This window comes from Neolamprologus brichardi, chromosome 1, assembly GCF_056152115.1.
Source record: "Neolamprologus brichardi isolate AB-2024 chromosome 1, ASM5615211v1, whole genome shotgun sequence".
NCBI lineage: Eukaryota > Metazoa > Chordata > Actinopteri > Cichliformes > Cichlidae > Neolamprologus > Neolamprologus brichardi.
This window is the reverse complement of record NC_142104.1, coordinates 14,868,571-14,893,484: the sequence shown is the minus strand read 5'-3', so window position 1 is coordinate 14,893,484 and position 24,914 is coordinate 14,868,571. Positions and strand designations below refer to the sequence as shown.

The 24,914-nt window shown below is 40.6% G+C and overlaps 2 protein-coding genes across 3 annotated transcripts in view; both read left to right on the top strand.

Moving 5' to 3' along the window:
• The window catches only part of galnt2 (UDP-N-acetyl-alpha-D-galactosamine:polypeptide N-acetylgalactosaminyltransferase 2), a 72,509-nt gene extending 67,677 nt beyond the window's left edge, over positions 1 to 4,832 (top strand). The window contains exon 16 of the mRNA XM_006779938.3: positions 35 to 4,832. Within this exon, the coding sequence (XP_006780001.1) occupies positions 35 to 190 (156 nt within the window). The 3' untranslated portion in view covers positions 191 to 4,832. The remainder of the gene's footprint in view (positions 1 to 34) is intronic.
• A 7,895-nt stretch (positions 4,833 to 12,727) lies between these two features.
• Positions 12,728 to 24,556, top strand: smyd2a (SET and MYND domain containing 2a). Of its 2 annotated transcripts, XM_006779937.3 has the most exons (13): positions 12,728 to 13,021; positions 14,567 to 14,630; positions 15,365 to 15,475; positions 16,108 to 16,168; positions 17,403 to 17,530; positions 18,493 to 18,560; positions 19,073 to 19,175; positions 19,265 to 19,375; positions 20,108 to 20,228; positions 20,343 to 20,517; positions 21,030 to 21,138; positions 22,093 to 22,203; positions 22,345 to 24,556. In XM_006779937.3, exons 1-12 carry the CDS (start codon positions 12,849 to 12,851, stop codon positions 22,174 to 22,176), a joined length of 1,308 nt encoding a protein of 435 aa, XP_006780000.1. In that variant the 5' UTR covers positions 12,728 to 12,848; the 3' UTR covers positions 22,177 to 22,203; positions 22,345 to 24,556. The 2 variants fall into 2 exon arrangements, with proteins under 2 accessions (XP_006780000.1, XP_006779999.1); XM_006779936.3 differs by having other exon boundaries at positions 22,093 to 24,556.
• The last annotated feature ends 358 nt before the right edge of the window (positions 24,557 to 24,914 follow it).

The window sequence follows — 24,914 nt, the reverse complement described above, 5'->3', positions numbered from 1 at the left end:
CAATATTTGTGACATTGTGTTGTTTGTCGTCCAGAAATGGGAGCAGATCGAGTCCAACTCGAAGCTTCGTCACGTGGGCAGTAACCTCTGCCTGGACAGCCGCAGCGCCAGGATGGGCGGACTCACTGTGGAGGTCTGCAGCCCAAGCCTCACCCAGCAGTGGAAGTTCACTCTCAATTTACAATCGTAGGGGGCGCTCCAGATCCCCGGAAGACTTGGCACAGCGAAGAGAAACACCTACAGACTCCTGAGATGCGGCTAAAAAGATGAATAGACTCAAGAAGAAAGACAAACTCTTCCTCCTTCTCCTCCTTCCTCCTCCACAGAGGTACAGCCAGTCACGTGCGCACCCTTCTCTCACCCATCTCCCTAAACGATGAGCCACGCGTAATGAAGGGAGGGGCCGGGAGACCCAAATGGAGTTAACAGGAACCTGACTGCATGTGGTGGATGGATGGTGGCGATCACGAGGATAAAGGAGACGAAGAGGCTTTTGTTTCAAAAATACATACCTCAGTGTTTTCTCATTGATGGTTCCAGCTGCAAACGGCGAAATTGTTCTTCTCCTTTCTTTAATGCTGGTGGAAAGAATTTTTTGGTGTACTTGTTTTATTTTCTTATTCATATTTTTTATTTCTTGCTGTTAACTGTCCACAGAGACTTGCTTTTTTTCCTTCTTCTTCTTCTTCTTGGAAGCATCCTGTAATGGCAGATGGAGGCTTCAGGTTGTGGTTTCGGGGAGGTGTGGGTTGTTGAGTGATGTGAAGGGAGGAAATGGACTCGAGGCCTTGAGCTTTTCCTCTCGTTTACTCTCACTGGTTTACAGAGTCAACCGAGAGAAAAGAGGCAAAGAATGCAGTTTTTCTACAGACTCTTTCTTGGTGGAGGTGAAGACAATCTGGGAGGGTTTTCGCTGCTTTGCATGGGGTCTTTTCCCCCCTCAGAAGTGTTGTGAATGCCTCCCTGAAGATTTTCCTGTCTTTGGGCTGTAGTACTGGCTGCTGCAGCATCCAATACTTCCACAGAGAAAATACCCAGAGAATAAGTCACCAGTCTCTCTTTTTTTTCCTTTTTCTTTTCTTTTGGTTTACTTTCTAATCAAAAAATGGAACCAACTTTTAAAAGGATGTTTTGAGTTTCAGAAAGACCAGTGAAGTGATTAAAATGGTTTTCTTTACATACTCTCGCTGCTCTGTGCCTGCTCCCCGTGGAGCGGCTCAGTTTTAATCTTTTTTTTTCTTTGTTTTTCCTGCACAGCTGCTTTCCTTTGCCTGTGTCTATATGTTGCCATTGTGGAACGTTTACTGTCTAACAATCACATCTAAACTGGATTCATGTTGCAGCTTGTTCTCCAGAGCCAACAGGTGTTGCCTGCTAATGTGGCATTTCTAATAACACAGTAATGAGATTACCAGTAATGTAGAGTTCGCATAGACGTGACTGAGATGATTGCTTCTCCTCTTCCAGCACTTTTACTATTGACAACAGCAAACTGTGCTTATTCCAGCCTGAGAGCAGATTTCATGCAAAAAGAAAAGTCTCGACAAGTAGTGAAGCAACTTCTGACTGCATGTATCGCCGACATGTTTCCAGCGTTGCACTGAGTCACAGTGATTCACATCAACATATTTTTTTTCCTCTAACTTTCCTGTTAGATGAGCCATCTGTTCTGGAGTTTAGAACTGCAGTAAACAAGGTTTTACTGTTTGTCCTCACTCTGTTTCTGCAAGAGGAGAGCAGATTTTTCTGATTGCACAAGCAGGACTGCGCAGCTTTTGCTGATGCAAAGTAGAAATAAGAATACACTTTCTTTCTTTTTTTTTCCTGCCACACTACTATGCAGATCAACAATATCTTGGTGTCATGAAACGGTGCAGTTTTTGTTACCAGGCGGTGTTACTGATACGATTTGCAGTACATTTATCTGTTTCAGAGTCCATTAACTCTTGCCTTTTAAATAGTTTGTTTGTTATGTTTTGTTTCTAATCTCCTTTAGGCTTTCACATCACTTCCTCATCTTCACTGCTATGATCTCCTGTGCTGTTAGTCACTGATGAGTAATGACAGTGGAGTTTGGGAAAATTGTGCTTGATTAAATTCAGTGTGACTCATCACTTGGCGACCTCAAGGCAACTACAGGAACACAAAATATTTCTGAACAGATGTACAGTTTGGGTAAAGGAAAGCTGAAATCTCAAGTCATCTTTAAAGTCGTGCGCTCTCTGCTTCTCTCAGTCCTTCCCGCTCTCGTGCTCACTCGCATCCGAAACTCCTTTGGTTTTATTTTATTGAGCTGCCAACTGACAAAGACAGCTGGCCTCGGTTGCTTTGCTGTCTGATACTTTTTTTCTGTGTACCTGTTTGCCTTGTCTTATATGTTCATTTATGAGTGGGGTGAGTGGAGCTGAGAAGGTCAGTTGAAGCTGCAGCTGGTTTAAAAAGCCTATCCTGTGACTTGACAGGTTGCTGCATTGTGCTGCAGGGCAGGGGACCCACAAGATGGCACGAGGCCAGAGAGAAACTCAGGCAAGGCCCTGCTTAGAAAAATTTGGTGTTGCCTTTGATGCTAAATCCAAAGGCCCAAATCTGATTTCATGATGATGTGTTACTTTAAACATGGAAAAGTCTGGTTTGGTTTGGAAAATGCTTTCAGTGTCTTAAGTAAGCATGGTTGCAATACAGGAGAAGCATTAAGTGAAATTTAGGTTTGAACATCAGTTTTTCATTTCAGTGTGTGCTGTGAAATCAGACGCTTCAGTGGAGATTTTAAAGGCAAGTTACAGGAGAAAAAATCTTATTAAAAGTAGAAAAATATAAAAATGTTTAATTTAGATGTATTCTTGAAAGGGCACCATTGAAGGTTTTTTTTTCTTCTTTTTAGCTGATTCTCAAAGGGTGTAAATGGGAAGATCTGTCATAGGATACATGCAAAATCTGTCTCGGTTTAGATGTGTGCAAGTACACATTTTAGTAGTTAATTCATTTAGTTTTTCATCGCCTTATCGTCTAGATTATTGCATAAATTGTGCAGCCTCTTGAGTAGTGGTGATATCTCAATCAGCATAGAATAAGTGAGGGTTTCCAACATGCTGAGGTTTTATTTAGTGGTTTTTAGCGCCCTCTATTGCCACACATGATCAGCTGCGAAACAAAAAAAGGAAGAGGGACTTGAGGTAGTTTCTGTCTTTGCTTTATAAGATCTCCATGTGAGTTTGCTACTCCGCAGAAACCGACTGTGCACACCTGAGTGACCATGTCAGTCCTGTCTGCAACAGTTCCCGTGTTGTCTGAAGCCTTTTCTTTTTAAAGCTAGTCTTATACTTGTCATAAGGTTTGCTATTTTATTTCTTAATCTTTTTATGTTACACACAGAAGAAATGACTGTAACACTTAAGTGCAGCGCCTCATTTCAAAAGGATGGTTAAATGTTTACATCTTTTGCACAACGTGCCAAATTTCCTTTTCCGAATTTTCTGTATGATGAAGAATAAGAAGGGGTGAAAGTCTTTGGAAAACAGTCTCGGAGGACTTGTTCCGTGACAGGTTGCTTGCAGTGTGATGAGTATCTTCCCTCCAGTCTCAACTTGTAGAAGCCACTGTGGGCAGGACTGCTGTTATCTGCTGGTCTTGTGTCAGTTTTATGATAGAGAGGGGATTAAAAATGGTCGTTTGCGTGTTTCCATGTCTTAAAAACGTTAAAATATTCTTTAAAATATCCATTAGAGGAGTAACAACTCTGAAACATAGCTCAACGAAAGTCATCCCCAGTATCATATCATGGTTCCATCTTTTCGTAGCGCGATTAACTGTTTGGAGCCATTTAATCAAAAGTAAAAGCGTGCTAGGCTGCACCACAATAATGCAGAACATTTTGTTTTGGTTGTGATCCAATTATGACCAAGTGATCTTGTGCGTATAAAAAAATAATTTTAGGTATGATGATGACGCACAAACCAAAAAATGCCTATTGAAATAAATTTACAAGGGAAAACATCGAGTAAGAAGAATATTACTGACAATCCTGCAGATGGTCGTCTTCTTTAATAACATAAAAAGTGAGCATGAGTCAGTAAATAAGAGCATCCTACCCACTGAGCCACTAGACATTATTTATTTCGCTGTGGAGGGAAACAAGGGGTTATTTGCTAGAGTTAAACAAGAAAAGGAAGCTTGAAGCAAAATCTTTGTGTTCGTTCAGCTTTTCCTTTAAACGGAGAAAAGTTCAGTCACGACTTGTCAAAAACCTGGGATGTTTTCCCCCTATCGGCCCACCTCAAATCCCCTCATAGGATTAACAGGAGAAGGGCCCTCTCTCTAATAAGTGAAAAGCCCTGCTGAGACATCCAGCTCAGGACTGCTTAAGCTTCTCCGTCTTCTGCTACGAGCGGCTGTGCCAATGTAAATGAGTCGGGGCACAATAGGGGCAGATCATGCACAGCAGACAATACACTGTAAAAGTCTCATCAACTGGTAATGACAGATAATAACAGTAATCAATATGGGTGGGATATGGGGTGGGGTGTGAGCTGGTGGGTTAATGTGTTTTCTGAGAGGCATGTGGCTCCGCAGAATGGCTGGTATTCACATTACGAGGTGGCTGATGCAACCCGAGGGTTCACACATGTAAAAGTGTATATTTTTGTATATACCTACATCAGTGTGTGTACAGTATGTACATATATACACAGTGTACTCAGCTGCAGTTCCTAGTTTTGTTGTCAGACTGTACAGCGCTTCTAACTGTTCCCTGTTTTATAGATAATGCAGAAATTCAACTTTGAATGAGGAGAAATGATTAACTTAAATAAATACATTTATATATATAAACAAAAGGGTGTGACGTGTTTTGCCTTTTCATTTTTGCTGTTCAAGTTTTGACAGTCGACAACCCTAAATATGCACCATATGTACAGGGATAAAAAGGTTAAGTGTTGTTGAATCCATCTGTCAGCTGGAAGTAAATCCAGTTCTCTCAAGTTTTCCTTCATTGGTTGATCTTTTAGCGATTTGCAGTGTGGCAGCTGTGCATGAATTTTACATGTATTCTTAGGCTTTAATATTTAAAGAAGAAAAGTTTTCCATCCGTCAGTCAAGCATTGTAGCGCTCTGGCCGAGTGCATTAGTGTGAGTATTGTGCTACAGGGCAGCATATGAGTGACAAAGCAAAATCAATGCAAGACTTTTATAAATGAATGATTTGGCAGCACAATGTGACTCTAATAGATAATGACAGATAATCTACTCCCAGTCACTTTATTAGGTACACCTGTTCAACTGCTAGTTAATGCAAATATCTAATAAGCAAATCACATGACAGCGATTCAACGCATTTAGGGTGTATGGTCAAGATGATGCATCCTGCAACGATACAACTGAGCATCAGCGTGGGAAAGACATTGAACATCGCACGGTCTGGTCTTATGCAGAAGGGCGTTTCTAAATGCACAATACATTTACGCTTGAAGCAGATGGTCTACAGCAGCAGAAGACCACATCGGGTGCCACTTTTCTTGGCTAAGAACACGAAACTGAGGTCACAATTCACATGAGCTAACCAAAACTGGACAATAGAAAACTGGAAAAACATCGTCTGGTCTGATGTCTCTTGATTTCTACCGTGACACTTTGAGCCCCTTAGTGTTAACTTTGACTATTGATTATGGGTCAAAGGATTTATTGACCACAGTTTACCATCTTCTGATGCCTGCTGCCATCAGGATTGAGTGCATCATGATTAGCAGTGTGGCCATGCAGCTGACAAATATAGAAACGGGTTTCTTCAAGATGACAATCCAATACAACTCAATCCAATAGAGCACCTTTCAGATGTGTTGGGATCATGGGTGTGTAGCCAACAAATCTGCAGTTACTGTGTGATGCTATTATGTCACTATGGACCAAAATCTCAGAGGAATATTTCCAGCGTCTTGCTAAATGCAACCAGATACTAGCAAGACTGACAAAATAAAGTGTCTCGTGAGTGTATATTATGTACATTATAAAGCATCCCTTGAATTTTGGTAAAAATGGTAAATGGCCTGTATTTGTACAGCGCTTTTACTAGTCCCGCCTAGGGACCCCAAAGCGCTTTTACACGTCCAGTCATCCACCCATTCACTCTCACATTCACACACTGGTGGAGGCAAGCTACAGTTGTAGCCACAGCTGCCCTGGGGCAGACTGACAGAAGCGAGGCTGCCATATCGCGCCATCGGCCCTTCTGGCCAACACCAGTAGGCGGTAGGTGAAGTGTCTTGCCCAAGGACACAACGACCGAGACTGTCCGAGCCGGGGCTCGAACCAGCAACCTTCCGATTACAAGGCGAACTCCCAACTCTTGAGCCACGATCGACCCTAAATTTTAACAAAATGAAGACTTATACTTCTTCCATTAGTCTGCCCCAAGTCAGATGTACAGCCTAAAAATATGACTGTATATTAGACTACTCAAAAAATTATGGGAACATTTTGAAAAGACATCAGATCTCAATGGGAAATAAGATGCTGGATACCTATACTGATATGGACTGAGTAATGTGTCAGGAATAAAGGAGTGCCACATTGTTTAATGGAAATTAAAATTATCAACTTACAAAGGACTGAATTCAAAGTCACCCCAAAAAATCAAAGTGGAAAAAATGTTCCAGAAGGTTAATACATTTTATTGCAGCAACTCAAAATAGTTCCCATTTGTTTGTATGGCCCCCACGTGCTTGCATGTATGCATGCTCTTAATGAGACGATAGATTGTCTGAAGGAAGGTCCAAGGATTTAGTCCTGATACCTAATCGCAGTCAGGGAGCTGTTGCCAGGCCTGTCGAGGCCTGTGCGTCGCTCCATGGATGTGTTTCCCCAGACCAACGCTGACCCACCAACACTGATGATTAAAGATATTACAGGCAGCAACATTCCCCACAGCTTTTCCAGGCGCTTTCACGTCTCTCAAATGTGTTCAGAGTGAACCTGCTCTCATCTGTGAAAAGCACAGGGTGCCGGTAGTGGACCTGCCAATTATGGTATTCTATGGTAAATGCCAGTCTGGCTCCATGATGTCAGGCAGGTCCCACTAGAGGATGCTGGGACTTCAGACCACCCTCATGAAGTCTGTTTCTGATTGTTTGGTCAGAGACATTCACACCAGTGGTCTGTTGGAGGTCGTTTTGTAGCTCTGACAGTGCTCATCTTTAACTCTAGCAGATACCTATCCTTCTTATGGGTTAAGGACCACCTTCGGCCCTGTCCAGCTCTCCTGGAATCTTCTCCATACTTATGACAGTGCTGGGAGACACAGCAAACCTTCTGGCCACGACACGTATTAATGCGTCATCTTGGAGGAGTTGGACTATCTTTGCAACCTCTGTAGGGTCCAGGTATTGCCTCATGCTACCAAAAGTAACACTGAACCTAGCTAAATCCAAAACTAGTAGGGAAAAAAAAGTCAGAAAAGATGAGGATAAAAAACAAATGTCAGTGATTTTGCCTGTAAAATCAGCATGTTTATTTTTGTCTCATTGTTGCACCTCAAAGTGCACCTGTTGTTAATTTCATTAACACTAAAGCAGCTGAAACTGATGAACAACCCCCTCTGCTACTTAACTGACCTGATAAATATCCCAGAAGATGTTATACTCTGATTAAAAAGTGTTTCTTTAATTCTTTTGAGAGGTGTATATGGACTTACTGATCTATATAAGATGATGACAAATATCATAAGTATATCCAGACTGTGTTCATCCTAAACCTTTGAGATAAATATATTTCAGGCCCTATGTATATTTAGCACCACAAGAAGTCATTGACTTTGTGGTTTTCTTGGTGCTTCTCTTTTCTTTCTTCTCTTTCTTCTCACCCTCCAACAACTCGATGCAGATGGCTGCCTCTCCCTGAGCCTGGTTCTTCCTGTTAAACAGCAATCCTTCCTCCCAGCTTTTACCAAGAGGTTCCTTACAGGGGATCATCTGATTGCTCGGTTTTTCTCAGTAATGTGTGTTTTCATTTACATCTCTTGCTTTGTGTCCTTGTCATGTTATACATTATTACGTTATATATATTTTGGATGTGTAACCAGGTCTTCCTGAACCTTTGGAACGCCTGGGGCTGTGCTACATTGGACAGATTAGCAAGCTTCTTCTTTGGCTCTCGGAGGAGGCGGACACATTTTTTGTCCTCTCCCTTATCTTCCCTGCTTATATCCTTGTCTAGTCTCGTGGGGTTTTTTGTATTTTCCCTGGAACACTCTCTCACAGTCTGTTCTCTAAAACCTAAAAGAGGAATTATGGATTGGATCAACTGGTCCCTAAATGCAATTGACACCCCTTTCTCAAAGAGAAGTTTGGGCTTGGGTGAGCCTGAGTGCTGAAGATATCTACCTGTTCGGAACCATGGTAACAGGGTTCTGGCTGATCGGAGCTGGCTTGGCACTGTTTTATTGAAGAATTAAGAAAGCGTAACCGGCTGTTCAAACCCCCACAAGGCTGCCCGCTGGGATTGGAATGATGGGAGAGGCGTGAGTTTCTCAAAATGGGCTCATTGAGTCAGCACGGATAAGATCTTGGAGAGGCTACGGCTGCTGTGTATACTCAGAATAAGATCTCTGACTGCAGACTGGATACATCTCGGAAGGGCTAGCCTGGAATAACATCTCTGGGCACAAAATTGGATGACATCTCGGGGAGGCACACTGCCGTGAGTTCTCAGAAATTGGCTCCTTGAGCACAAGAAATGACAACATCACAGAACGCAAGTATGGCGAAGCTCGCGGCTCTCCAACGGGAGATTGAGAGACCAGTGTTGGACTGTAGAACTGCTTTGAAATTCATACGAGCTGTTCGCACTAAAGTAAAAAATAACATCACTTATGCGGATACCCCTTCGGCGCCAGCTGCAAGGCCGGAGCTGAACAAAACTCCCTGATAACGACTGTGTTTAGTCTGTTCCTTCCCATTCCATGCAAGGCCACCTGGGTTGGCTGGAAGACTGTTTACTTAGCCTGGCAGGGCGAAGGACACTGTCTCAGCTGAACTATGGACACGTACACACATACATATACTGATACTGATAAGCACTCACCGACGCATCACCCTCCCTACCCCGGATCCAACGCCACCTCCAACGCTTACCTCCCCTCTGATGTGGACATCGGGTCAGTTGGAGGCGCAGTCGAAAGATTGCAGCGGTCCCAGATCAGATGTACACACTGGAACTCTTTCCCATGTTGCTTGTCTGTGTTTATTGTGCTATGGTGTGTTGATATCTGTGCATTCCTGTATTATCCTTTTGTGTTACACATTTCGATGTTTTTTTCCTCGCTACCTAGCCTGACCTGTCTCCCCAATGTGATGTTTGTGTATTGTATGTACAGTCGGCAAGGTCTGTCATCTCGGTTGTGGGCAAAAGACCTGCAACTGACAAATAAAGGCTATCTCATCTCATCTCTCATCATCAAGCTGTACATACGCACAGCTGACAAAATGCTGTTTTTCTTGAATCAGAGCACCATAAGACCACCAAAGCTTGCATGCTTGCACCCATTTAGCCTTCTTAAACTTAATGGACACTGACACCCCCAACTCTTGGAAAGTCTTCTGGCAGGATTTTGGAGCTGACCTTCCCAGATTTACTCTCATTCAAGCTTATTTAGTCTCTCACTCGACCACTGAGTTCCAGGTGTTGATGGGTTGCAGCCTTGCGTTTGTTTGCAATCAAATTTAGAATATTATTTATTTAAAGACAGTCCTTATTATACAAGTGTGCTGTTACCTTGCTGAAGACTGCTTATCTAGTTGTAACTCACACTATTATAGTAACCTGATGCAGGCCCTCTGCATCTGTTCACATCTATGACTGCTTCCCTCCTGGAAAAAAAAAAGTTTACAATTTTAGTAGTTGTTAAGATGAAACAGGGTAAGAGTGCGCAAAAACTATTAAATAAGACTATAAAAAAAACTTTTCCATTTAAAATCCCAGAAAGTTGATCGTGTTCATCTGGATGCAGTCTTTTCAGTGGGAGAAATGTTTCGTCAGTAATCAGGGGTGGGGGAAAAAATCGATGCTGTGTAGTATCGTGATATTTTGTTTGCTAATAATGTATCGATACAGGGACAGCAGAAATCGATATTTTGTTACAAACAATTTTTTTCGTGGACTGGAACATGCTCTGACTTCAGAGCATGTTGATCCTTTTTCTAAGCAAGAATCCTGACATTCCTTCACTGTCCAAATGTGTTTAACTTTTTTTTTTTTGGCAGCAATAAACATGACAGTTTACTTATTTTAATTTAAGACATGTTTTACTTTAATTAAGTTTAAAACTTTTTTATTTAATGTAAAATTATATTTTGTTTTAATTTACTTTCAAATTCTTCAGTTGCTGAATGGGCTGCATAGTTTTCATAAATTGCATAGTTCAGAATAGCTATAATTGTACCAGATGGTTGCGTTCAGTTAAGTTGGACTAGACTGTAATACAAACCGTTCAGTTTGTCAACAATAAAACTGACTCAAATGAGAGAAAGACTGAATGTGAGACTTTGATATAAGATAAAATGAATATTGATAAAGTTTACCTTTATGTACAGAATTTGAATATCACAAAATATTTTTAAAAATTGCAATAATATCGTATCGTGTGTTGTATGGTGATTCCCACCTCTATCAGTAATCCATGTGACTTCTTTAGTCTGGAGACACCGAATAAATCATCATCCAGGATTTTCTTACCTGGATTATTGAGGTAGGATCAAGACATCGTGACATCAAGCTGCACACCAAGAGTGAGCAAGACACCAATTCACTGATCCCTCTTGCCAGGTACTGAGAAGCCAGCTGAATGGTAGGAATAAGAACCAAGTCATTAATACATAATGTCATCAGATACCCACCTGAAATAATAAGACATCCACAGGAAGAGATAGATGGTACTGATGTCAAGACACAAAAACTCGTCACAATGCACAGAGGTTTCCACCTGAAGTCCAGTCCAGTATCCCGAGGCTCTAAGAGCAACAGAAAGAGGGAGGGCAAGGATTAATGCATGTCAATACAATCCAGGATGAAACATGACACATTTGCAAATAGATCAGCAAGATCTCCAAGAATGCTTCAAGCAGCTGAAGATGGATACTGATGAGGAACAGGAAGAGGAACAATCATGGACAATCACTCCCTTGTGTGGGATGTATTATTGACAGAGAGAGGAAGTGGCTGACATCAAGAAATCCTACCAGTGGCTTAAGAGGTCAACTTTAAGGACAGTACAGAAGTTCTGATCACGAGCTAAGGAACAGATCTACCACAGCTGACAGGAGCCAAGATATGCAAACTGTGCAATGGTCCCCCTGGAGATTACACATAGCATCAAGATCCAAGCTGGGACAGCATACACTTAGAGGCACAATTTAGTGGCTGGGATAGTCAGAGCGCTTCGCCTCTGTCAGTGCGCCCCAGGGCAGCTGTGGCTATGTAGCTTGCCATCACCAGTGTGTGAATGGGTGAATGACGTAAGTAAAGCACTATACAAATACAGGTCATTTACCATAGTGTACAGGAACATCTGTGCCACATTTGGAATGAAAGTCCCCAAGTCCCAGTGGGAGACCTCACTAAAGGTGGTTGAGAACAGCAGGACTAAGATCCTGTGGGACTTCCAGTTCCAAACAGACAAGCAGCTGCTGGCCAACCAACCAGACATGTTGGTGGTTGACAAGGAGCAGAAGACCACAGATTGATGTGGCAGTTCCAGTGTACAGCAGCATCAGAAAGAAGGAGGACAGTAAAATAGAGAAGTACCAGGGGGTGAGGTAATAACTGGAGCAGATAGAAACATTAAAACAGGAAACATCACAGGAAAAAAGAAAGTAAAGAAAATGGAATTTCAAAGACACAGATATGAGTGAGGTGTATGAGACAATTTACAATAAGTTAGTGGGTAATATTCACTTGCTAAACTCCAATACATGCAATCGGAGTTGCATCAAATTATACTTTTTTTTTTTTTCTTTAGATAAGGACTCATAATAAACTGCTCCATTCCTTTCTGGCATCTCATTTTTACAATTAAGCCTTCCCAACATTTCAGCATCCACATTTTCATTGTCAGAGTTTGAGATTCTTTCCAAAGCTTAAGGATTAGTGAGGTACAAGTAACTAGATCCACTATCAATACTCTTATTACACACTTATTTAACTGTGCTAAAGGACCTCCATCTTCAAGGGGAGACATCTGTGGTGACGTTGGCAAATCAGACTTAAATCATTGGCCCATACAATCCAAATCATCGCTCTAAAAATGAAAAACTTTGGCGCGTTTCCATAATGCATGCACATAAGTCCATCTTTCTGTCCTACATTTCCAGCACAACACATCTTTAATTAAACCAATTTCATGTAATCTGAAAGGAGCGTAGTAATACCGATTAATGATTTTATCCTGAATAAATTTGCCCCTGGTATCCCTGACTAATTTTTTAAATATTGTTTTCCCATGACTCATTTTCAGATGCAGAGACAACATCTTTTTCCCAGGTCTTCTTTGGTTTGTTGCTTTATGTTACATTGTTGAACGTTTTTAAATAAGACAGTATGGTGTAAGTGCTTTTATGCAGTTTGATTATTCTTCTTATACAATCTTTAATTCATAAGATATATTTTTAAATATTCAAACGTTTCACGACAGAAGTGCAGCCGCACTGTCCTTACCGTCGCCTCTCCAGCAGGGGGCGATGGCAGTCGCTCCGGACACATGGAGGGGCAGGGAGGAAGAAGGAGCACAGACAGAGGCTGATTAAAGCGGTCAGCAGTCACAGGTGGTGGTCTGTGTAAGGGACCGGAGAATCGTTACAAAATATACCATGAAGAACGAAGGCATAGAAGGGACGGAGAGGTTTCTGAGCCCGGATAAAGGCAGGGGCCTGCGGGCGGTGAGGCACTTCGCGGTGGGGGAGCTGGTGTTCGCGTGTCCTGCCTACTCCTACGTGCTGACCGTGAATGAGAGGGGAGCGCACTGTGAGCACTGCTTCACCAGGTAAAACTGCACCTCACCTCACTCAAACAGCTGACAGAGCCCCCCTGTAACAGGTAGCTACGAGCAGGCGCCTTCCTCTGTGAAAAGGAGAACTGAGTGGAGCGGGTAACGTCCAGTTCATCGCCAGCTAACCTCATTACAGCTACGTTAGCAGTTAAACCCCTGTGCACCTACTCAGCTGATTAAAGTGGGTCAGTGAGACGAGCCAGCTCACCTGACAGATGCTGCAGCTTTTGTTTGTAGCACTGCGGAGTCAAGAGAGTAAAACACGAGTGGATTTTAAAACGATACAGTGCTTTTTAAGTACTGTGTATATACCCTATATAGTCTTAAATAGGTTATCAGTATTTACAGGTCGCATACTTGGTTAAAGGACCACTTGGTAAATTTGCAGCCCTATTGATGCCATAGTATAACGTGTCTGCTTGTCTTATACAACACGTGCTCTGGGCACAGACCTGTTAAAGAGCCCCACTTGTACCGAGACCCCCAGAACAAACTACATAATGTTGTTTTTGTGTCTCCAGCTGTGCATGTAGCGGATGTCTGTATAATGTTGTGTGGCTTTATGGTAATTTGTGGTAATTTCCTCTCTCTACATGGGTGTATTGTGTCTCATAGTTATTATTTGTGTTTCTTAGACTTTTCTATTTAATTTAGATTTTCTGCACTATGTCTTGTCTTATTTTTTTTGTCTTCGTTTATATTTGTTGTTTTGCAACTTTTTGGGGATTAATTTTGGAGGGTGGAAGGGACTGTGTCCATGCACACACTTGACAAAGCGCTGCCTTTGTAATATCAGACTGCCAAAGCTAGCACGTGTAACCGTGTAGGCTGTTGAGTGGCCTACAGCATTCAGAGAGCATGTGTAGGAGTGTGTAGGCACACTTTATCAAAAACATGACAGGAAATTGGATTCAGTTTAAGTTTAAAATCCCTTCACAACACTTTATAGCATTATATGAACTCACTCTCTGTGACACTCTTACTGACACACTTTCTTACACACACGCGTTCTACCAAAGGAGCCATTAAAAGGTTTGTAGAGCATTGAAAGGTTAGGGTGCTAAATATAGGCGTCCTGTGTCCCAAAAGAGGAGGAGCCATGAGATGAGAAGTCAAGTCCAGGACAGGCATGCACTGGAAGGCATGTACGCAAGTGTGTATATTTGCCCCCGTGTTGCACCTTGTGCCTTATCTGACATAATTAGTGAACTGAAAATGTTTGTAGACGCTCCTGAAAATTTAATCTGAAATTCATATCCAATGCATGTGACCCAGATGTGATTAAAATTAAACTCTAAACATCTTCATGTTCCCTATTATGTGCCAGACGATAACAAACTGTCACGGCCTTCTCGTTCAATATCAGGTTGAATTTTTATTATTGTCATTTTTTTAAAGAAGTTGAAGGCTGTCACTATAAAGTTTATTCCCGTATCCACCATCCAGGTGTGTCATAGTGTTTCTTCATGTAGTTTAAAAGAAAGTGTCCCTTTTACGTACAGCAGTATCTGAATGTATTGCATCTTTGTGTCATTACAGGAGAGAAGACCTTTTTAAGTGTGGTAAATGTAAGCAGGCCTACTACTGCAATGTTGACTGTCAGGTAAGATGATCATTTTGGTCTTTTTAATGGAGATTTTGAAGTCTTTTTGTAAGTTTCAAAAGTCAGCTAAAGGAACTGACTAGGACTAGGTGTCAGTTGGTACTTTATGTTCAAAAAAGTGCTCCTTTGCTAGCTTAACATTAGCATGCTCTCTTGTGCAGATGCCTGCAAAGAGCCAATAATGCATTAGCAGCATGATGCAGCTGTGTCTGTCCTGTAAGCAGTTTGCACTTTAACAGTGCTCTCTTATTCTTTAGTGCAATAAAATTAATGACTGTATCTCCACTCCAACATTTTCCTTCCCTGCACATCAACTAACGTCAGTGCAGGACCAACAGAGGCTCCAGTTAGATGTTTTCTATTTGTCCCCAATGAAGAACCTTTGTAAGACAAGTAGCAACATAACTGCAGCTGTAATGTGATTGCTGAATTTAGTGTAGTAACACATTACATTACTGAGTTATTGACAACTGTTCAGTTATTGACGATCTGTTTAGTTCTAGTGTGATGGTACAAATCAAACTCTGTACACTGCAGTAAAATACAGACAGAGACAGAATGGTGTTTGCCTCGGTCATTAATTTATCAGTGATTTACTCTTTGATGACAGAAATGTCCGTTTAATTCTCCTTTTCTTTGCTGTCTTAATTTTGCGTATCCTGTTGTTTTTCCTTTTATAACACTTATTCAGAAAAGGATAATTTACTACTTACTGTGTTTGTGTGTTTGCACAGAGAGGTGATTGGCCCATGCACAAGCTGGAGTGTGTAGCGATGTGTTCCTACGGGGAAAACTGGTGTCCATCAGAAACGGTCAGACTGGTGGCAAGAATCATCATGAAACAGGTGAAGTGACACAAAGAAGCAGGAGAAGTAATGTTTCAGTATCCAGAGAGTACTCAGAGATGAACACTAAAATGAAAAAGGAAAAAAAAACTATGAGAGATATAGATGTTTTCTACATAACAAAAATAAAGAGTTATGGTTAAGACGCCGTAATTACCATTTGGATGAATAACACAGCGAGAAGAGGAAGGAGCAACAAGCAATCCTTGAAATAAATATCTGAGTGAAATATGATCTGGGTCTTCACAATAATCTGACTTGACTCATCACTTTAATTTACATAGTTTTCCATGCGCAGTGTAATCACACATGTAGTTTAGATTAAAATGAACAGTCGTTGTGCAGCGTTAACACGGCCTTCTGGTGTCGTAATTTGACCACAGCGTTTAAATGTAGGTCTTATCTTGGTTGATGACAATGCTCATGAACACTGCTGTCCCTGAGCTATGCTTGGAAGCTGCTGTATTACCATAAAGATATTTAATGTCTAAACTCAGCTGAACGTTTATACTAGAACCGTCTGCAGGTAATTTAATTCAGCATAAAGGGAAAATTAAGTTTAGTTTATATCGTTACATCATTATGCGATCGCTATGATTCAGGTTTTTTCATTAAACACTGTTGTTTTGCAGAGAGCCACAACAGAGCGAACTCCCTCAGAAAGGCTGCTACTGCTTAAAGAGTTTGAAGCTCGTAAGTTAACGTGTGTGTGAGTGTGAATACATAAGCATACACTTTAGTTACACATTCATGCACTTTTAGTTACACTGTGTGTGTGTGTGTGCACAATCTATCTATGTCTCTGCAGTTGTGGCAGTGGGTCTATTAATATCCTCAGCTGTAGCCTCCAGTCCTGGTTCTGTCGCTTTCATTCACTCCAAGTGTGCAAAGCACTGGGGATCTAAATCCCAAGCTTCTGGTTTCTGTAATTTCATGTTCTCTACTGCTACTGTGCCCTTGAGCAATGAACTGATCTATCATCACCGGGAAACTGTGATTATGCTGAGATGCACTTATCTGTTAATATAACTCAGTTTCAGCTCATAATTAAGAAACTAAACTCTGCTGAGCCTGTTTTTAAACAGCAAGATTTACAGGGCATTTTTGTTTCTGTTTTCTGCAGTTGTTCTAACTGCTTTACTAATGTGCAACTTTCAGGTTTTAATGAAGCTGAAAACACAGTGAAACAGGTCCCATTGGTCGTAATCTCACACATGCATGATCTCTGGTTTCCCCGAAGTGCCAACAAACAGTTTTCTGTGCTCCATTTGGGATTATTATTTAGTCTGAACTGTTGTTTCCGGCTCAGATGTGTCACCACAGGATCGTTAGAGAATTAACCTTCATACCTGTCCCTCATGTGAACCAAACAAATGGTTGGCCAGCTGCTGCCTGCTGCTACTCGTCTGTGTCTGAGTGGGTTTGTGTGATTGGCAAAGACAGACGGCTCATAGTGGTGCTGTGTTTAACACTTATTAACACTGAGGTGTTCTCATCTGCTTACAGTTTGGAACCTTATTATTATTATTATTATTATTATTATTTGAATCATCAGTTTAATGAATATATTTCTTTATACTCGGAAAAAAAGATCAAATGTTTTGCAAGAGGTCCAGTGTAACTGAATGGTCAGACGTTATATTGATATTTACGTTTTGCTGACTTAAATATCAAACTTTAAGTCAGCTGCTTTTTCACTTTTTCCTCCCAATGAGAGACAACTCAGTAGTACATGTTTATTATTTACATGTTTGGTTCTCACTTTTAAATAAATGTGAATAAATGTAATTAAATAAATCTCAGTAATGTTAAGCCCAATGTCTGGTCTGTTATATTGTCAGTTGCTTTTCATGTAATTATTAATTTTCTCACTTGTTACTCAGCCCTTTGTCCCTTTTATTCTTTTTAATCTGATTCTCTTTGACAGATTTAGATAAGATGGACAGCGAAAAGGAGGAGATGAACCAGACAGACATAGCAGCGCTGCATCACTTCTACTCCCGACACATCAGTAACCTTCCTGATGAACAGGCTCTCACGGAGCTATTTGCACAGGTATCAATGAAGAAACACCAGAAGGCTGTTTAAGTTGTCAGTGAACCAATGGATCCAAAAACTAAAATCTAATGGCGGTGCCAATGCAGTGTTTACCTTTATCGCTGAGACTGCTACATCAGCCATTCCCTACCCTCAGTTGGCATTATTTTCCATTATTTTTATGGTACTAAACATATTTCTGCATGACATCACTACACTGCACTGGCTTGCCTTTTTGACAGTCAACAGTGCAGAGAGACTGGAAACATGCAGCACAGCTGGTCTCAAATGGTGGAGATTCAGGTTACAGTTAGTGGTGTGCACTTTAACCTGGACACCCTGACGCATCGTTTCCAACCAAACAGATGCAGCTGCCCTGTTTCTTGGTTGCTTTGGTGAGCTTATACATAGAGCCACACTTGGTACTGATCATATAGATTGTGGTTGTTTTAAAACAGCAGAGACTTTAACAGTCATTTTAAATGAATTTGTACCTTGTTCGTATGGCAGCGCTTTTCCCAAACACCTGATAATCTGTACTTGAACACTAGCTTAAAATCAGTTGATTTCAAGCCTTCTCCCACTAAGAATCTTTATTTCATACTGTTTGGGGGTTAGGGGAACTCATCTTCATCTTTCAGCCCTCCCTCCATTCTCAGTTGTCCTGCACTTGTAAGCATAAAGACATAAAGGAGTGCATGTTTGTTTTAACTAGGCTCTGTATCACACGCCCACTGATTCTTTGCCGTTTAACTCTGCAGCTTTGAGCGCTTAAATTTTATCTGTCTGGCAGTGGGCTGTCTCCCACCTCTTCAAGCTACATCAATGGAAACAACCTCTTTGGCCTGTTATCACACAGCTGCATTTAATCTCCACTACCAGAATGTCCTCCTCCTCACTGGAGTGGGTGGCACGGCACAGCCGAGGCTGATGCAAGTTGTGTTTTCATGTTGCTGAACCCTGCTTTTGTTTCTCTTCAGGTTAATTGTAATGGTTTTACCATAGAGGACGAGGAACTCTCACATCTGGGATCAGCTGTTTTTCCTGAGTAAGCAGCTAACATGTCGTCATCATTCAGCGCTCTGTGTGGACGTTTTAGGAGATTAAATTCAAAATAAATTCCTCTTTTCTTTCCCCTGAATATCTCATCCCACTTTCTCAGTGACAGTTTTCCTCAGAGAGGTTTTTATATTTATAGAACAGTTTATTTATTTTGTCTGTTTATTTCATGCTATGTGAAGTGTGTACAAGCAACTGTTTATGGTCATTTTACATATTACTACTTCATAGCTGACAACAATCCTACCAAGAGGTATCTGATCAGCCACTAAAATACCTTAAACTTGGAAAAGTGAATAGTGCTCACACTAAATATTGATTTGGCTGCCCTCTTGAATACAATTTACAAAAAATAAAAGTATTCATGGCAGAACTGCATGTGATACCCCACAGAGCTGTAGTACCAGTGTCACAAAGCTGCTAAATGTAGTGTTTTATCAGTGTCTTTTTAATTTTACAGCTTTTCTCTCACTTGTCTCTCTCACTCCTTCTTCTTTCCAGTGTAGCACTGATGAATCATAGCTGTAGTCCTAATGTCATAGTGACCTACAAAGGCACAGTAGCTGAGGTCAGAGCTGTTAAAGAGATAAACCCTGGAGAAGAGGCAAGTAAATACATCGTTTTGAAACCTTGAATTACAGAAGTGTAAGAGTCTCTTATTGTAGGTTGTTTTTGTCATGTCTCTCTCTGTAGATATTTAACAGCTACATAGACCTGCTCTACCCCACAGAGGACAGGAAGGAGAGGTTGCTGGATTCCTATTTTTTCACATGCCAGTGCACAGAGTGCACCTCCAGGTCTAAGGTACTCTGGGTTTATCTCTTAGGAGCGCATACATTTTTGATATCTTGAATGGGAGTCTGGTAACAACAAACAATTTAGTTAGTTTGAGGACTAAAACAGCAAGTACATTATCTGGGTCAGTTATTAGCTGTGTGTTGGGGAAATGCAGCAGGATCATTGTCCTCATTGTGCCAACCTGTGCTTCCTCCCTCTGTTTCAAACGACACCTTACACTGTCAGAGATGTGGTGGCTGTGTCCCAGTTCCACATTATAAACTAGTGTACTGTATGGGTACTAATGCAGTCTTTTGTTTATATGCGTCAGTCTTCATAGCATGTTCTGTTTAGAATAGAAATGGTACTTAGCATGTGACAAGATGTTTTGCACATTTTTACATTTGGAACGAAATCTGAAAGTTTCAGAAAAACTTAAATTTCTCCTCAGGTCTTTTTTGGTTTTACTGGAATTGCCTTTTAATAATATCCGACTATAATTAGCTTATCTTATGCACTGCATTATGAAGCAGTGACTTAATGTTGTGCTCTAAAATCCAAGCAGAACTACTGGTTAATGCATACTGAGATATTTGTGTCTAATTTTGTTTCTTTCCCAGTGTAAGTAATGCTGTTGTCAGACAGTACAGCTGTTTATATTTGGTACTCTTATGTTTTAACATAGCTTCCCCCAAAGACTGTCTTGTATAAGATGCAATGTTATAAAACTCGGTATTATTTTTTTCACTCTGTCTTTAGGACAAGGCAAAAATGGAGATCAGGAAGCTGAATCCTCCGCCAGAACCTGAGGAAATCCGATCCATGGTCCGTTATGCCAAAAATGTCATTGAAGAATTCAGGCGTGCCAAACACTACAAAAATATCCTTCCCTTATTATAATGTATTCTCGTCTTTCTCCTGATCTCTGACAGCTTTGCTGCCTCCTCTTCTTGCGCTGCCTTTTCTGTGTCATTATTTCTTGACTCTCTTGCACCCCCCAGTGAGCTGCTAGAAATGTGTGAGCTCAGCCTGGAGAAGATGGGAGCTATATTTGCAGACACAAATGTCTACATGCTGCACATGATGTATCAGGCCATGGGGGTGTGCCTGTACATGCAGGACTGGGATGGCGCTATGAGCTATGGAGAGAAGATCGTTCAACCATACAGGTAATCTGTTGGAAATTCAGGTCATAAAGACTAGATTAATTGAATCACTGTCTACAATGGTACATTATAATTTGTAACTGTATCAAAGTTGTTTTCGTCTTGCATAAAAAGAAGAAAAACTTGTTTTCACCTTGTAAGCCCTGCACTAAGAGTCTTGGAAATAAAGCAGACACTTTTTTCCTCTCTTTCTCTGATTGGATTTTACCAGTTGCTATGGGTCTTTGTTGATTTGTCACCTTAACTAAGTTATCCACTCCCATAACCACCTTTTATTCTTATTCCTTTAAGCTAGGTACATGTCATGACCTTTTGTTACTTTAAAGTGTGCAGACGTCTGGAGAAATTTAAGGGCTTCTTTAAGACATAGTAGTCTATTTTAACCTTTCAAAACAATAAGTAAACTGTACCAAAAATGTGGATTTAACTTCTTTTTTTTTTTTTTTTTTTTTTTTTTAACTTATCGTATACGATGATGTTTTCAGCTCATTTTGATGATTATGTTCTTTCTGCAGTGTTCACTATCCGGCGTATTCCCTGAATGTGGCGTCTATGTATCTCAAGCTAGGGCGTCTGTATTTGGGGCTCGAGAAGAAGACCCAAGGAGTCAAAGCTCTGAAGAAGGTGAATACATGTATAAATATTTGGTGTATTAAAAGATGAATTGCGTAAGCAGTTGGCTGCAAAAGCATTTGAAATGCAACAAGCGACCACGGAGAGACCAATGAGTGGACAGTTGTTCATTCTTTGTCCTGTTTTTGTGTCTTATGAGCGTCTCTGCATGTACTAGAACTAAGTAAACCCCATGATTCATGATTCAGTGGTCTGTTGGGCAATGTTTAACAGTGGTAAGCTGAAGTAAGGAATTTGAACCCACTCTGTTACAGTGTTGCTTGAGGTTTGTGGACATTTGTTTATGCACAGCTCTCTTAAGGTCCCTGCACAGCATTCCAATTTGAGATTTGCTGCTGTGCTTGGAATCATTGTCCTGTTTCATGACGGTCTGATAGTAAGGCTTTGACTATTGGGCAGATGGTCTCACATATGACTCTAGAATATGTTGGTCACAGTCAACCGGAGACTGCAAGGTGCCCTGGTCCTCTAGCTTGTGGCTGCAAATAATCACCCTTTCTCCAACCATACTTGTTCATTTTATTTCTGAGTGTACTTTAGCATTTAACATGCTACCTGGGGTCTGTAGGATCTGAGCCATATAGCTCTTAGGTTTTTTGCAGTTTTGCTGAGCAGTGAATGATCTGACTTGTGGTGAATTTGAAAGGACCTCCACTCCTGGAAAGATCGCTCCAGACCAGTAAACTGCCAAAACTATTGGTTTTATAGAAGCAGGCACACTTGTTCATCATCAGTTAATCAAGTACAGTTGAGCAGCAGGACCTGGCTGCTACTTACCCTCTTAAATCTAGTGGAAGCAGTAAATGTTTTGATACATTGATTTTAACTTTGGTATCTGAAGCTACGTCACTGTATTGACATTCAAATACTATTACATTCAACATTTGATCAGCTGTCAAGGCAAACTGATCAAATGTTTGTTCTAATCTGTTTTTCTGTCTTCAGGCTCTCGCTGTCATGGAGGTGGCTCATGGAAAAGATCACCATTATGTAGCTGAAGTCAAACGTGAAATTGAGGAGCAGAAGTAAAAAAGAGGAGCTGAAGGAGCAAAAAGGGTAACAAGAGTCCGCAATGAGGGACCTCTCCAAAAGCAGCAACAACAAAATACACATCACAAATGCATGGCATGCATTGTTTACCTCTTCAGTTTTAAAATATTTTTGTTCACTCCGTTTCTTCTGCTTTTCTGTGAGCAGTCTTCACTCCTCAACTCATGGATGAGGACCACGTTTTGTATCTACAGCCGCCTACTTCCTGTCAGACCTGGATAAAAAAATGGAGACACATTGGGGTTCTTTGTTTGAATGAGAGGAATACAGCATCTGATTTGTTTCTCATCCAAACTTCAACTACATTTAAAATGTTGGTTTTGGTTTCTTTTCATACATTGAATAAAAACAAAATCCCACCAGTGGGAAGATGAAAACATTTTTTTTTATGCAGCCTTTCTTAAGATACAAAGCTTTTATGTGAACGGTCTATTTTCTGAAGCCCAATTTAATTTTTTGTCCTTTTCCTTGTGAGTCTGATTCATTCACTGTTTTGTGGACCTGTCAATTAACGGTTTCCTTTCCTTTTTCTTTGGCGGCAGTTATGACTACACAGCGTCGCCCCGGGCAGTTGTTCATGATTTAAAATTTTGTACAAAAAAGTGAACAGTTGTTACTCACAGCTGATGCGTTTTTAAATCCTCAGATATTCTGTCTTCTTTCGTTCATGTCTAAACTGTGAAAATGTGACCATGCATCGTGTACTCTGTAGCACCAGAGAGGAGAATGCAAAGAACTATTCCTTAATGAATAACAAGTATCTTTTGCTCGTTTAAAAGAAGCAGGAAGTGTTGCATGTTTGACTGTTCATGTTTTCTTTGTGTGTGGCTTTTTTTCCTTTTCTGTGTCTTCTACTGGGACTTGTTGACCAAATAGGCCGCAGGTTAAACTGGCAAGGAACCAGCTATTCAGTCTGTTCAGTGTATCATTAAATCGGGGTGCTGATATGTGACCAGTTTGCCTCTTAAGTCACAGTGAAGACATTGGTACTATGAGCCTGGATCAGAGTTCCTTTGCTCTCAGGAATAAAAGGGGGCAGCACAGTAGCTTTTATTGCCTTTTTGTCAAGAGATGCATTATTAAACTTTGTTGGTATTTTCTTCTTCCAGACGCAGCATCGATGCAGAAATGACCTATACAGTTGTAGACAGGATGGTAAAATACACTAAGATAGCAGGGTGTATAGCTTTTACAGTAATAAAGTAGAGGGTGGCATCCTTAACTACTACATTTTATTGTCAGGAATTGATGTAATATTTCATACAAAGAGAAGCGCATCTTTTAATCTAATTTGTGCACACTTGTAAGCTAATTCAAACCGTAGTTTAAAACAGATGGTAACTGTTCCACATTTTAGGAAGTGCTACCTTTAGCAAGGATGTGTGTCGTAAAAGCATCTGTGGGTCATTAAAACAGTAGTTGGAGTTTAAACCCCCAAATGGGAGCTGTTATAGATCACAAAACTGTAGTTCTGCTTTACGGTTGACTAAAATGTATAGAAATACTAGGTGGCTGTATTTAAGGTGTGTTGTTGGGAGGAAGACTTAAAAAAATAATTAATGCAAAGATTATCACCAGGGCCTTTGTTGCACTCAGATTTTGTATTGTTTTTGTGACACAATGATGTCAAATGGCAAAAATGTAAGCACATTTTATTTCATTTAAGCAGTTTCTGCAAGTGGACGCTTGGCCTTGCTGCCGTCTTCATTTTGCACTGCCAGAACCGATTCAGTTCTGTCGTTCTTTAAATGCATGTAGCTTCACTCTATCTCGTTTACTATGGAAACAGTTTAATGCTTAACATAAAGGTGGCAAATTGATAGTTGGAAATAAACCATTTTGAAAGTCATTTTTGTAGCAAGCTGCGCAAATGTGACTCTGTCACCTGCAAAAATGCATCTAAAAGGTGCCTGCCTTACAGTTTTGCCTTGGTAACCCAAAAACACAGTTTGAGCAATTTCACCTTCTTTATTTTTGTCTTACTGCTAAAAGAAAAACACAATGTAAAGATAGGTTGTAGGCTTGTTTGCACAGGTCAGTAACCTATGTATCTAAACTTTGTATTGGCCAGAATTGAGCATTGTGTTTAATTTTGGTCAAAGACTCTGAAAATACCGTTATATATTTTGTGTTTTTACTCTGTCAGTAAAGATAAAACCTGTGGCACCAATATTGAAACAGCATGTAAGCCAGGCAAAGGGTAATTGGAAGGCCACCTGCACACTGTTTTCTCTTCTTTCTGTAATGAATTGTTATCTTTATCAGGCATGAATATTATTCTATTGGAATGCATAATTGAAAAAAATCAAGCCTCTGGCTCTTTCTGTACCGTGTCAGTGGAAATCAATAAATGACAGTATCACACTTTGTTCTGTATTTTAACATTTTCTTCTGAATCTTTTTTTTTTAAGCAGCACATCTAAAGCTACATGTCCTGGTTGCGTAAAGAAAGCAGATATGTTAACAGAAGGGACTAATCTGATTCATAGAACAGACACTGGCCTGATTAAGTCTGACTGTGGAAGCAGTAGTGATGCAAGTTAGACTAAAAACTTTTTTCCAGTAGAAATCTTTGTTGAATTTGTCTTTTATTTGAGGACTAGGCTAAAAACTTTACCTGGTATGAAGCTGTGGCATCTAGGTTAGGTTAGAAATACTGCTAGACATATTTCTTTTAGAATTTGCCTTTTTAAGCGACATGTTTAAAAAGATTTTGT

Bases quoted from the DNA above. Each gene is read 5' to 3' on its own strand.
- smyd2a (XM_006779937.3), top strand. From the start codon at position 12,849: ATGAAGAACGAAGGCATAGAAGGGACGGAGAGGTTTCTGAGCCCGGAT. The intron at 14,631-15,364 runs GTAAGATGATCA...GTGTTTGCACAG, and splicing joins ACTGCAATGTTGACTGTCAG to AGAGGTGATTGGCCCATGCA. The intron at 20,518-21,029 runs GTAATCTGTTGG...TTCTTTCTGCAG, and splicing joins AAGATCGTTCAACCATACAG to TGTTCACTATCCGGCGTATT.